The 13,251-nt window shown below is 41.2% G+C and overlaps 1 protein-coding gene across 1 annotated transcript in view; it reads right to left on the bottom strand.

The window, feature by feature from the left end:
* Positions 1-8,716, bottom strand: part of LOC102292783 (EMILIN-1) — a 31,597-nt gene extending 22,881 nt beyond the window's left edge. Inside the window, exon 1 of the mRNA XM_005929216.2 lies at positions 8,115-8,716. Coding sequence (XP_005929278.1) covers positions 8,115-8,251 — 137 coding nt within the window. The 5' untranslated portion in view covers positions 8,252-8,716. The remainder of the gene's footprint in view (positions 1-8,114) is intronic.
* Positions 8,717-13,251: the final 4,535 nt, after the last annotated feature.

Genomic DNA, 13,251 nt, shown 5'->3' with positions numbered 1-13,251 from the left:
CATCACGTTTTATCTCCACACTGCCGAAAAAAACAACTGCAGCCTCCACAGCTAACTTTGAACCACAGAGTCCACAGAGAAAAGCAGACACACACACACACACACACAGAATGATGTCACATTCTACGGAAATGAGTAATTCGGGTGTTTTTTCGCTCCGTTTTTCCAGTTTTTTGCTGATGACATCAGAGCTGTTGCTGCCAAAAGGAGGGGGCTGAATGTGTGCGCGTGTGTCTGTGTGTTGCAATTTGTGCAAATGTTAAAGGCTTTACAGCTGGACCTTTGCCTTATTTTAGCTTTAGCCCAGGGAGTTTTTCTTTAAACTTGTGAAAGACCTCAGTTTTCATTGTCCCAGAGGATGACACAGAATGAGAAAGTGTGGGGAAAGTTTACAGAGGAGTCCCTAGTTTTTCAATGTGAATGTGCAGATTTCCTCTGGAAACTCATATTTGTCCTGCCATGGAAAAACTTGCCAGAATACATGCCCTAAAAGGGAACTTGGTTACTGCCTATGACAATGGTCAAGATGAGTGGTTGCAGCTGGATGTATGCTTCTGACAGGCTCTGTGTGATCACAAATGATTGTGTGTGATCAATTTAAACGTGCAGTCACATGTGTTAATCAACAACAGCAGTATGCTGCCTCTGCCAAGGCTGAAAATCCCCTCCACGCCACACATGAGCTGATTTCTTGGATCCAGATAATATTATTTTAAGAACATCAAGATGATGTCCCTGTTTTTTCTTATTTCAATGTGACATTTATTTATGAAGATATTACAAAAAATGACCACTTTTACTAATCCATGCATGACGTTTGAATAATCTGGATAACAAGCAAACCAATTACATCATTGCCATGTTGAAGGTAATCATAAATCATTATAGCATATGTCCATTTACTGTGTGAGAAATCAGGGGCTGTAATTCAGACTGCTTGGTTGAAATAAATACAGCAGCCAATCATCAATCAATACCATGGTTCATCTCAACGATCCCCAGTAAGATCTCCATTAAGACTTCAGTTACAGTAATTAGAAATTCAGATGAGACTCGGTGTGATAAACACATGCTCACAATATTAACGGCCAAACTGTGGCTCTGATTGGTTCATCGTGAATCTAAGGTGATCCAGACATATTTGCTCCAACTGTTAGGCGAGTCAGCAGAAGGTAAATCCCCGCAGTATGAGGAAGAAGTGGTAGTCGTGGGTTTTAGCACTTCTGGTTAATCTCATCTGATCTGATACCAAGTAAATACAGGCCCAGTACTGCCAATACCAATACTTTCAGCTTTTAAAGGCATCAATCTAAGATTAATTTTTGTGTATTTTGAAACAGGGTTTTATTTTAAAGCTGGCAGGTAAATGTGCCCGTCTTTAAAGCACTGGGTCCCCTTCTGTTGTTAAATGTGCTGGTAGGCTTTTAAATAAATAAATAAAATTTAAAAAAGCCAAGAATGTGACACTCAACACTATCAGTCAACACTTTTATTTTTCACAGTGCATGTTTGAGGTATATTTCTTCATCTTAAAAAAAAATTATTTAACACAATTCGGCGATTTACATGCATAGAAACAAAGCATTGATCCTATCACGCTAGCATCGATATCAATACCTGCGTTGGGTTCGATACTTTCGATATTTGGATCGATCCACCCATCGATTTAGTGGATTATCAGTGCAACAGTTTGGCTCTGTTAGTTTATAAATGACTTTTTAATGACCTATTTTGGTTAAAGGGTGTACATATGTCTTTAAATCATAGCACTCTTTTCAAAACTAGTAGAAGGATTTAATACAGTGCAAAAGTGGGGTTATGGAAGTGTGGTTAGTTGCTGTTAATTACCACGAAGAGCTAAACTACCAAGGATAAGGACGGATTATGGCTTAGTGCACATATAAATTAGAGTGCAGCTGAAACATTCCTGTCAGGGCTGGATATTACAACCACATTTCAGAAATAGTTGGGACGCTGAGCAGTTTCCAACAGCTTTTCACGGGCTGCAAAAGTTGTGCGGCGCTAAAAACAAATATGTGCTAGAACATCTCAAAGTTAATAAGGTCAACTAGTAACATGACTGTGCATACAAAAGAGCATCTCAGAGAGGCTGAATCTGTCAGAAACAAAGATCAGCAACTGAGCAACAGCTGTGAATGTTTGGGGATCGCGGTATTGGTGACGTTCACATGTGTGAAGGCCCTGTTTATGCTGAACAATATATAGCATGAAGAGCAATATGGTTCAGAGAAGGGCTTTCTTATTTCAGCAAGAGGATGGAAAACTATATTCCACAAATTTTCCAACAGCATGGTTTTGTAATAAAAGAATCTGGGTGCTAAATAGGCCCTCCTGCAGTCCAGACCCGTCACCCATTGAAAACAGATGGCGCATTATAAAATGAAAAGTACGACAAAGGAGGTCCTGTTGAACAACTGAAATCCCAGCAAGAATGGGAAAACATCTGGCTTCTAAAACAGCAGTTGGCCTCTCAGCTCCCAAAAGCAAGCAGTGTTTTTTTTTTTAGAGAAGAGATGATGCAACACGCCGTTAAACGTGCTTCTGTCACAGCTTCTTTGGAAAAGTGTTGCATTAAATATACAAATGAGCATGCATCATTCAAAAACACAACAACACTACACGTGCTGTCTTTGTGCGACATGTGGTTACCAAACACATACTTCCATTGGGTAAAAAAGCTTCTTGTTACTTTCATTTCTTGTGATTTTTGACTGTTTGCTTGGAATTTAACTGAACTTAGGACTAAAGCGCAGACGGGATTTTTCTAAAGCTTCAAGCTTTTGGAAAAAGCCGATAACAACAGTCCCAGAAAGTAACAAAAATCCAACCAAGCAGACAGCCACGGAGCACAGGAAGCTGATGGAGGACTAGAGAAGATAAGGAGATGATCCGACTAAGGGAGATGCAAGGCTGTCAAACACAGGTGACACAGCAAACAATCACAAAGAAGAGGAAAGGAAAGCAGGAAGTAAAACAAAAAAAGACACATGAGGAAAACTGATTCTCAGAGCAATACAAACAGTGAGAAAGGCTGAAGAGCAACTGAGCACGATGACGGAAACATGGAACACACAAGAAGAAAACACAGCAAAGACAACGAGAAACTGACAGAAACCGCACAAACCAGAACCCTGCAGTGGTTTCATATGCCGCTCATGTTTATTCGTGACCACATCACTACACTCCCACACCTTCAGTGGTAAAAATCTGAATAAAAGTCTGCATCTGTCATTTAAGTATTTAATAAATAAACAGTGACTGTGCGGCTTCTAATGAGAGCACTGATCTCAGCACTGATAGAAAACCTGAAACACTTTATTGCCACTGATCAGTTTAGTTTACTACCACAAAAACCCACTGATGTTCCATCCATGTGCTCATTTTATCCTCAACTGAAACACACTTGATTTATGAGCTCCACATGCTGACTTGCTGATCACATCTCTGGTACTGATTAATGAAGATTGAGTTATCAGCACTGATAATAGATTACAGCAGTCAGGATTACAGTAATCTGGCAGTCAGAGCTGATGTCACTAGGATGGTTTTTATGAAGCACAACGCTAAACACAAAGTCTTCAGTGTACAGAGTTTAGCTTGAATCTCTGAGCTCGAATCTTGCGGGCAGGATGTCCGGACGTCTGTCTCCGAGCTGCTCAGATCAGTCTCAGCTGTTTCCCCTCTTTTTTAAAAAATTTTTAGATTCCCAATGCTCCGTGACACTGCTCGCTTTCTGGCTTTTCGTCGTCTATAAATCTGCTGAGTGAAACAAACAGAGATGTATGAATCTACACGTCTCCGCAAAGATGCACGCACAAGTAAAAACAAAAGTAAAACTTGGTATAAAGAACGATGGGGAGGGGAACGAGGGGAAACTGGAGCTGATGTCGTGTTATCTCTGCATCTGCAGGTCAGTGAATGCTGCTCGTGTCAGGACAGACGCCACCTCTGACCTTTTTATTCCTGCCTCAGAGCGGGTTGGTTTAATTTCTGCCCCCGTGCGTCTCAGCTCTACAGGCCGGACAGAAAAAAGTTGATTTATCAGCTTTACAAACTCCACAGGAGAGATTCAGAGTTTGCGCTTCACGTTGGTATTTTTTTAGCAGCCGACATCAAACTGAGGGTTTAACTGCCTGTTTCGCTGGGCGGAATGCTTTTTACTGTGCTCTATTGTGTGTTTATTGCACTTTTAAGTGGTGTATTGTGTGTTTAGTTTTATAGTGTTTCAGCTTACAGGACTGACCCCAGTAAAAAGTTCACCAAATCGGAGCTTCATACTCAACACTACTTTCACCTCGTTGAGCGGATCCTGTGATTCCCGTGGAAGAAAATGACTTTAAGAAGAAGAGGAAGAAGCTAACACGTGAGCTTTCAGGCAGCCGTGACATCTGAGTCAGGATCGCTCCAGATGGAAACTTATTTATCCTTTTTCCATTAGTCCTGGAGACACTTGTGTGAGCTGCTAACACTCACGGCCAATGAAACCATGCTGACAGTTAAATAAACAGTTCACCTGGAAGACGAAAAACATTTGAAAACAGGAATCCTGCAGCTCGAGGCAGATTAGATTTAAGACCTCTTTAACACCCCTCAGAATTAAATTTAAGACCAGCTCTCCTGCAAGTAAGATTTAGGAATGAGAAAGTGACATCATCCCACAGATATGTTTGTTTTTCTATGATTTCGTCGAAGCTCTTAGCATCCACAATAAGCTGATGGGATCCCAGACTTTGGCTTAAATATTAAAAAACATGGCTTTATATCAAAAAACAAACTATAAATGTTGTTGCTTCTCCCATTGTGATCTGTGTCATTAATACAAGGCACTTTCTGATAATTATAGTTATTACAAATCATTTAGAGATCTTAATTTCACTGATAAAAAAAATACTCATAGAATTCAACTGTTCCCACATCTTCAAATGTTGATTTAAGACATTTTGGAAAAAATGAAGGCGTCTTTTTTTAGATGAATGAATTCACTCAGCTTTATGACTATTTAAGAATCCACGGGAAACATGCCCAGCTGCTCAGTTCATAACTAAAGTGAAAAGGATTGAGCAGAAAGACTTCTTCACCCTTCTCCTGCTTCATTAGTTGTTTTTCCATCCAAAATTTTCTCCCTCAAGAAGTTTTTTTTTTCAGGGAGCTGAAAGTTTCCTTCAGAGTATTGTTTGTCTGCATTTCCACTCCACTGAAGACAAAAGATCTGGCAGAATGAGTCCAGTGACGTAGCGAGAGCTGCTTTTAAACACTAGGCTTTATAAGAACGTAGTTAGCAGGCTACATCTCAGCTGTCTCTCTTTGTTGTTGTGCGACTGCTTTGGTTACAAAAGCTAGCAGTGTGGCACCTTTTAAAAATAATACAGCTTTAAAACAATAAAACATCTGATTTCTTTTTTTAAGCCCACTCAGCCACAAATGTTTGTCTCGATCTCTCTTCCACTTTCCTTGGTTAGTAACACTATCCCCACCAATGACAAAATATTTCAGCAATTATTGTTTCACATCAAGCGCCGGTGTTAAAAATCGATCTTTCTACTCATTCTTTTGATCGATATTTATGTATATAAACAACACTCTGATGTGGAAAGTGTTACATGTGACATTTGTTGTGCTCACACTCTCCAACTTTAACTGATGAGCATCGAGATCCAACCCAAGAACCCACAACAAGTGGGTACGCCTTCCTCCACTAACCCTAAAATGAGTGGGGAAGTTACCATCATACAAAATGATACACATGAAAACCAGACAAGGGCCCCAGTGTCACACCCGCGGGTTTATTTCCACTAAAATTCATGCAAATGCCACAGTGGATGTGGTTTGAGGTTCCAAGAGCTCCTGTGAAGAGGTGCAGTGGTATAAAAAACTCTTCTCCACACTAGAAGAGATTCACATTGACCAAAAACTATTGAAAGTCAATGTCACATGTCACAAACTGTTCTCAACTTCTAGGTGATTGAAGCCTCAGCCAATGAGAGTGCAGGACACAGCTGACTGACATCAGCTGCTGATTGACATAAAACCTGTCCGAGTCTGGAATGTCCATCAGCCATCACCTTTGTGTTGCTTTCAGTGTGAACGCAGCTGAAAGAAGCTCAGTTTAAAGTCCTGCCACACTTAAACCCAACATCATCTTCAGACACACTGACCACGAAGAGCCTCACACACACTCAGGGCACATACTCTGAACTATTTAAAGCACAGCTGTCAGCATGCATGTGCGTGAAGTGACAGTCAGCAGCTCTGAGAGGATGTGCCAGTTAAACCTCTCTGCCAGGAAGGTCACGAAAGGCCCGGCTGTATAAACCACACATAAAGTGTTATTTATAAAGGAAGAATGTGCAGTGCAAGTTCAGCCTGATATGGTGAAATCGAAATGAAAATGAGGCGAGACAGAATTTCGCCTAAAAAGTTTATTAATAGCTTTTATTTATGTGTTCTGTGCAGCTGTGTTTAATGGCCATGTGTAAGGATGGATGCTCTGGTGCTCTTTTGTGCCTTGTTTACCATCCTTTCCTTGGAATTTACAGAGACGGTGTCCTCAGTAACTTCTTCCTTCAGTAGTTATTTTGTTCCCTTCGGTATTCCATACCTGATGCCGCCAAATAAAACACTTCCTTTTATCACTTTTTCGACAAGTGTGACGGTTTCTAATTATTGTGTTTTTGATTGACATGTCTGATAACATGCGGTACAAACATCCATCCATGAATGGAGATGAGAGTGGAAATGAAGCACAGTGACTGAGATCATCACAGAAGCACTATGACAACAATGTGTGTTAATGGCTTTTAAAGAAAAGTGTTTCCAGCCTTTGGGGCTGAAAGATGAAGACAAAGTGACAAACACTGCAGTTCCTCTAATGACCACTTGGCTCCTAAAGCGAGTCGACCCATTGCCTTGGATTTAAAAAACAGACTTTACAACAGAAATAAACAGGATACAAAAAACATCTGTAGGCTATAAAGCCATTTTCCCTGTTTGTGATAACTGTTTGTTTTGTTTTTTTTAACAAGATGACACATTTGAACCATGTTAATGCTTAAAGTTGACATTATTATAACCCCGGAAGCTTTGAGTGTCAGGTGGATGGAGAGAAAGCGGGTCAGTGCTTCACCTCAGCTACTCAGAGCCAGTGAAAAAACTTTGTGACTGTTTTTGAAGACTTTTGGAGCATTTAAAATCCAATAATAAGACAGCCAATCACAGAAGATTGTGCTCCACCTCAAGAGAGTGAACTTCTAATATTTTTATGCTCCGTAGACTTAATTACCTGTATCTGTGCGATGTAGTTGCACCCATACTGTCTTTACGTATGCAGCTTGCTAGCTTTAGCTGATAACTCCACTCCACCCTAAATGTGGTCACTTCTGTGTGCAAAACACCAACACGGCGATCGTAAACCAGTGGGTGATGTCAGTTTGTTTGCACATCTCTGCCTTTGTGGATACACAGTGTTAGTAATGATGACGCTATAGAGTTTGATTTCCTCATGCATGTCAGTTTATATTCAAGTTAAACACTTTTTCCCTGTGAAAACAGGAAACAGATGAAGGTGGACAGAAATCCAGAAACTGCTTTGAGCTTGTTTGTCATCTGAAGCAGTGACTGTAATGAAAGGACGGCAGGAAGAGACAGAATGAAGCTGTTATTAAACGTCTGTGCAAATTAAATGTTTTAAGTCCAAACATCTCAGATGTCTAAACCAAACATTTCACAGAGACGTGTCATAAACAGAAAATTAAGTTATCAGCTTACAGTAAACTTCAGGTGCTCATTGACCTGAAATATCAAAAACAGGCTTAAATTCACCTTTAATTACAGCTGTTACTATAGAAACAATGTAAAAAGAGGTGCATGATGTCATCGGATCCTGACATCAGCAGAGGGGCTCACTCTTAAATATCAGACCTGCAGAACTGAACCAGGAATCAAACTAGCAACCTGTAAGCACTTCCTGTCAGAGTAAAACACACACACATAAAACTCTGAGGTGAGGTCATAACACCTTGACGTCACCACCTTATCCTTTCTTCATTTCCAACCTCATCATCATCACCATCCTTTCCGCGCACGTGTCATCTTACCTGTGCCTGCTGGCAGCGCGGGCTCCGTGCGCGTGTCCATTGGTGTACAGGTTGTAGGACTGTCGCAGCGGGAACGCGCCTTTGGCGTGTCCGCAGGTCCAAAGCACGAGCAGCAACAGTAGCGGGAGCGCGGCCATCCCTCCGATCAATACGCGATCAATACAGAGTATCGATACCTTATCGGAGTCTAATCAGCTTCCTCAGCTGGAAGGGAAGACTCCCATCTCCATGGAAACGCCACAAAAAAAGTTTCCTCAGAAGTCCGTCAGTCCCACCGACCCATGGTCCGGACCCGATCAGACCTGAAGACCTGAAGCCGAGTCCAGTCCCCCCCCTGACCCGCTGCGGGGCCCGCTGCTCCCAGCCTTTAATCCGCCTTTAATGCCACTTTAATCCGGCTCGGCGCGGTCCCGGCTGGCCCATCAGAACTTTACTTGAGAAACAAAGAGAAGAAAACGTTGCGACAGACTGAACCGAGACCAGCTGCTCCTCCTCTTCATCACACCGCCCCACCGAACTGTCTCCGCCCCTGCCGGAGGAGAAACCAGACCCGCACCCACACCTGAACCAGGACTGGGATCAGTGATGAAAACGTGAAACCGCACGGAGCCTCAGAGAGGCTTTAAAGGACCAGACTGCGCTTTTTAAACTTCTCTGCCCCGTTTTTCCTTTCTTTGTATGTGTGTGTGAGAGAGAGAGACTGTGTGTGTGTGTTTTAAGCACTCTCTCTCTCTCACACACACACACACACACACGTATAAAGTTAATGTAAATCAGCTGAATCTGATTCTTTCGTTCCTGATTTTGTTGCCAGTTTAATGAGTTATTATTCCGAACACTTGTTTGCTATTTTGATTTGTTATTTTGATCTGCAGTGGATCCTTTGAAGCTCTTAAAGAACATCTAAGAGTTTAATCTCAGCTGACAGTCAAGTCACTGCAGTTTGTCTCAGCTGGTTTCGGATTAGTGAGACTTCCTACAGAATGTAAAAAGTCTGTTTTTACTTGGTAAATGTAAAGTGCAGTTAGCTGGTAATGAGGCGACTTGTGGATGTGGGGCCACTTTTTGAGGTGTGGTTCACTGGCTGATGCTTTATTCTGACAGGTTTTTGGTCACATTTCAGTGGATAAAGTCAGCAATTCCTAAGTTTCTGCAGGGGAGCCTGCAGAGTAATCACAGCTGTTCTTCACATCTGTAAAGTTCAACAATCCAAAGTGTCCGAATACTTCTTATTTTAGGATTAAGTTCATGTGTTCTCATTCAGGTTTATTTATTTTAGGAGCAAATTAGTGTTCCGAGTAAATGTTTGATTTCCTGGATTGTATACCGAGCCTTACGATGGTCCTTGTGCACACCTGCATATGTGTCTGCGATTCATTCATTTATGTGATGAGGCAGAGGAACAGAAACGTGTTTTAAAATGTTAAAAAGTTGCATCCTGTAACGTGACACCGAAGACGTTAATGAGCGTTTGATGACACTCGGAGCAGAAAACATCCTGCAGACTTCCTGAGGTTAAAGGATGTTTTACATCTGCTCTCCTCAAAATAGACAAACATGCCACTAACTTTCACTACGCGATAACCCTTTATATCAGTGTTGTTTGGACCATTGTTGTACTGTTTTTCCACACATCCTGCCCTTCAGTAGACCCCAGTGTGGTCATCTAACGTCTTATAATTTTGTCATTTATCATAAGGTTTGTTTGGTTTTTTAAATTTTAGTTGAGTTGAGTTTCCTTTGTTTGCAGAATGGCTTTACTCCTTACACTTGTTGTTTACACGTGTTTCGTTTCTGTAGGCGTTTTTCTCTTTTTCTTCTTATTTTTATTATATGGGGGTATTTTTCAGGGAAAGGGGTTTCAGAAGTGGTATTACAACACAGTCACAGCAGTTTGCGCAGGCAGCTGACTCACAGTCATGTCGACATTCAGAGTAAACATGTGTACCACAGCTGTCTCATGCTGGTTCTGTTGACAAATGAACATGGACTAAACCAAAAACCGTTTCCTTTTTTTAAAACATTTTTCTTTTATTACAGTTTAGTTGGTTTGCAAGCACACTATATGAATTTACATTACAATGCACCAGCTACACATGGGCCCGTCCTTCAGTTGTCCGTGTTCGTAACCAAGTATAATCCAGACTTGAGCGTTGCGTCTGTGAAACCAAGCCATCGCTTGTTTATGTGTCGCGTGCCAGCTGTGACATCACTTCGTCAACATTTGTCCTGGTCCTTGAGATGGACCAACCTCGCTGCTGCGCTGGTACATGTGTAGAAGATGTCAAAACAGGAAGCAAAGCTATCTCACAGCTTTTTTTCCAGAAAGTCTTTAGAAACTTTTGCAGCATCTCTGTATAATCTGACAAACTCCGAGCTTCCTGTAGAGATGTTTATATAAATAACAGCAAAGCAAAGATGATCATACAGCATGAAGGTGACAAGGGTCAGCATATATACCAGGTGTTACACTGCACTCTCCTTGCTAATGGTTTATGATTAACAAGTTATTAGATGAACACACCTTCTCTTAGCATCCTTTCTGGCTCCAACAATGAACATAATTTACAAAATAAACTTCCTGTTTCATTCCAGACGAACTGAAACTGGTGATCGAGCTCATGAGAACAAAGTTTGCACGGGTAAAGCAGCAGAGACAACAAAGAAAAGTCTCTACAAAAGCAACTTTATTTCAAACAGGAGCTTGACTTCTGTGACCTGCCAGATCCCCAGTGAGCTGATTTTACATGAAGTGAGCTGAAAATCTTTTTCCTCAGTTCATCTAAAATAAATCTCAAATAGAGTGACTGTACGCTGACATCGAGTTTGGTAAAGACACACAGGCTGAGAACAAGACTGCGTTTATTCAAGTATAACCACCATTAGTTTCATTTTTTTTCATAGCCACAGAGTTTTGAATTTCTTAAACAATCACTAAAAGCTTGAATCTTACAGCATGTTAAGTCAACACTGATGCATGGCCTTGTCAACATTTTGGTTTTGCTGGGTATTTAAGAGTTGGGCAGAACAATGTAAAAACAAAGTAAGATACTGAGCTCTGCCGAGATCCTTTTCTGTGTCTTTTTTCCTCATTCAGCCTGCTCAGACCTACTCTTCATCAGCGATGAGTGCATCTGAGAAACTGAGGGCACCCACATTCTCAAAGTAACGACTGCTCCCTCACACAGCAGCCACACCCAAAATTATAACCTGCTTAACTGTCTGTATTATTCTAAATGAGGCCCTCATTGGCTAAGTAAGCATCACGCTGTACTAAAAATGACATAAAACTATTGTTTGAATCGATTAACTCATTAGGGAAATGTTTACTGCAGGCACAGGGGGGTGGGAGCTGTAGGTTGTTTTTCTCATAGACATACATATACAGCCCAAGGTCGTGTTTTTGCAATGAGAGAAGTTGCCCCCTGCTGGCCATTAAAAAGAATGCACGTTTGAGGCACTTTGCAGTTTTTATCTTTAGTCCACAGTCTGAGGTCATGCAGTAAATATCAAAGACACAAAGACATAACATCACCACACTGACATCTTTAGAGACTCACGTAAAGTGTCAAAAACAATGATCATCAAACAGAAACGATGACAACAGATGCAGCAGAACTGTTCTTTCTGCAGGAGCCTACAGTACCCATGATGCACCAGCGATAGTCGGCTGTTAGATTGGGGTGTGTGCTGGTAGTAGCTAATGTAGCTCGAAGCAGAGTTTGTAAGCTCACTGCTTTCTAACCTCACACTGAGTTTTCAGATCAGACAGCAAATTCACACGTCTGCGTCTGACTGTAAAACCAGCGACAGCACTGACCAATGCTGGCTCAAGACAGGAATACTGACGGTAAGCATACGGAAAAATATCTGTTTAGCTGAACGCCGACGAGCCACCACCTGCCCAAACTGTGATACAGACTGTTTTCCCTAATAGGAACAACAGAGAGAGAGAGCTAAAACAGGACTCTACAATGGAAAACACTTTATCAGATCTCATAAATCATGTGGTGACCCCCCTCTTCCTCAGGCTCTACCCTCTCCGGGTGGAGAGGCGGACCACCCAGACTCCATCACTCACACTAACCACTGTTTTCAGTTTTATGAGTCTCTTTTTAAATGGAGTTTTGTATTAAACACAGAGACACATTCCTGGGCGAAAGCCTCAGGTGAGACACAGAAACAGAGAACCGCATTACCAACCAGACAAGAGCCACTCTGAAAGCTTTTCCTTTTGAATAATCGAGTAGCTCATGAAAGTTAATAATGTCCCTGGTTTGTTCTTTATTTCCTTTAAATGTTCACTATGTGAAGGAAACCAAATAAAAGTTAATTTACCTCTTTAGCTGTTTAACTGATCTGAGCATGTACAATCAGACTGTAAGTGGTTTTAACAGGAAAGTCCCAGCTGACCTTTAAAATGCTCAACCATTAAGACCTCCATCTCTCCTGAACATTTGGAGTTGTCTCTGGACAAAACCACTAAGATTCTTCCTCATCTTCTTCTTCTTCTTCTTATTAGATAAACACTACAACCATACAGGAAACCCAGATGGTGACTAATCAGAGAAGTGCTTGCTAACTTTCCTCAGCTTTTAGTCTTGAAATATAAAATATAAGTGAAAGTTGTGCCAACGTTACCTGGATGTTGTAGGGCTTTATGTTCAGGAATCATTTTATATTATAGAGTAAGAATGCCAAGAAAAACAGTACACCCAGAAACTCTTGATCTTATGCTTGGATGACCAGCTCTGTTCACACTGAGCTAGCTGTGAGATACCTGAGCAGACGGAGCCACCATGATGTCACCAACTCTGCATTTTGTAGCCTCTGTGCTAGCACTTTGGTCAACAACTTTTGTTTCTTGGAGACAGAAGTGACCATATGTGGACAAGAAGGCGGTGTCCTGGTTTATTGGCTAAGTCTCGTTAGCTTTATTAATACGAATGATGCAGTTTAACATAGTGCCAATCAGTGTTGGTCAAGTTACTTGAAAAAAGTAATCAGTAACTAATTACTGATTACTTCCCCATCCCATTACTTTACTGATTACTTATTTTCAAAAGTAATTAGTTACTTAGTTACTTTTTAAAAACATGATTTACAACCTGAATAGGTGAAAAAGCGATAGATCTTT

Source organism: Haplochromis burtoni, unplaced genomic scaffold (assembly GCF_018398535.1).
Source record: "Haplochromis burtoni strain Fernald_Lab_line unplaced genomic scaffold, NCSU_Asbu1 Contig_121, whole genome shotgun sequence".
Classification (NCBI taxonomy): domain Eukaryota; kingdom Metazoa; phylum Chordata; class Actinopteri; order Cichliformes; family Cichlidae; genus Haplochromis; species Haplochromis burtoni.
The sequence above is the reverse complement of the archived record's forward strand: the minus strand, read 5'-3'. Positions and strand labels throughout refer to the sequence as shown.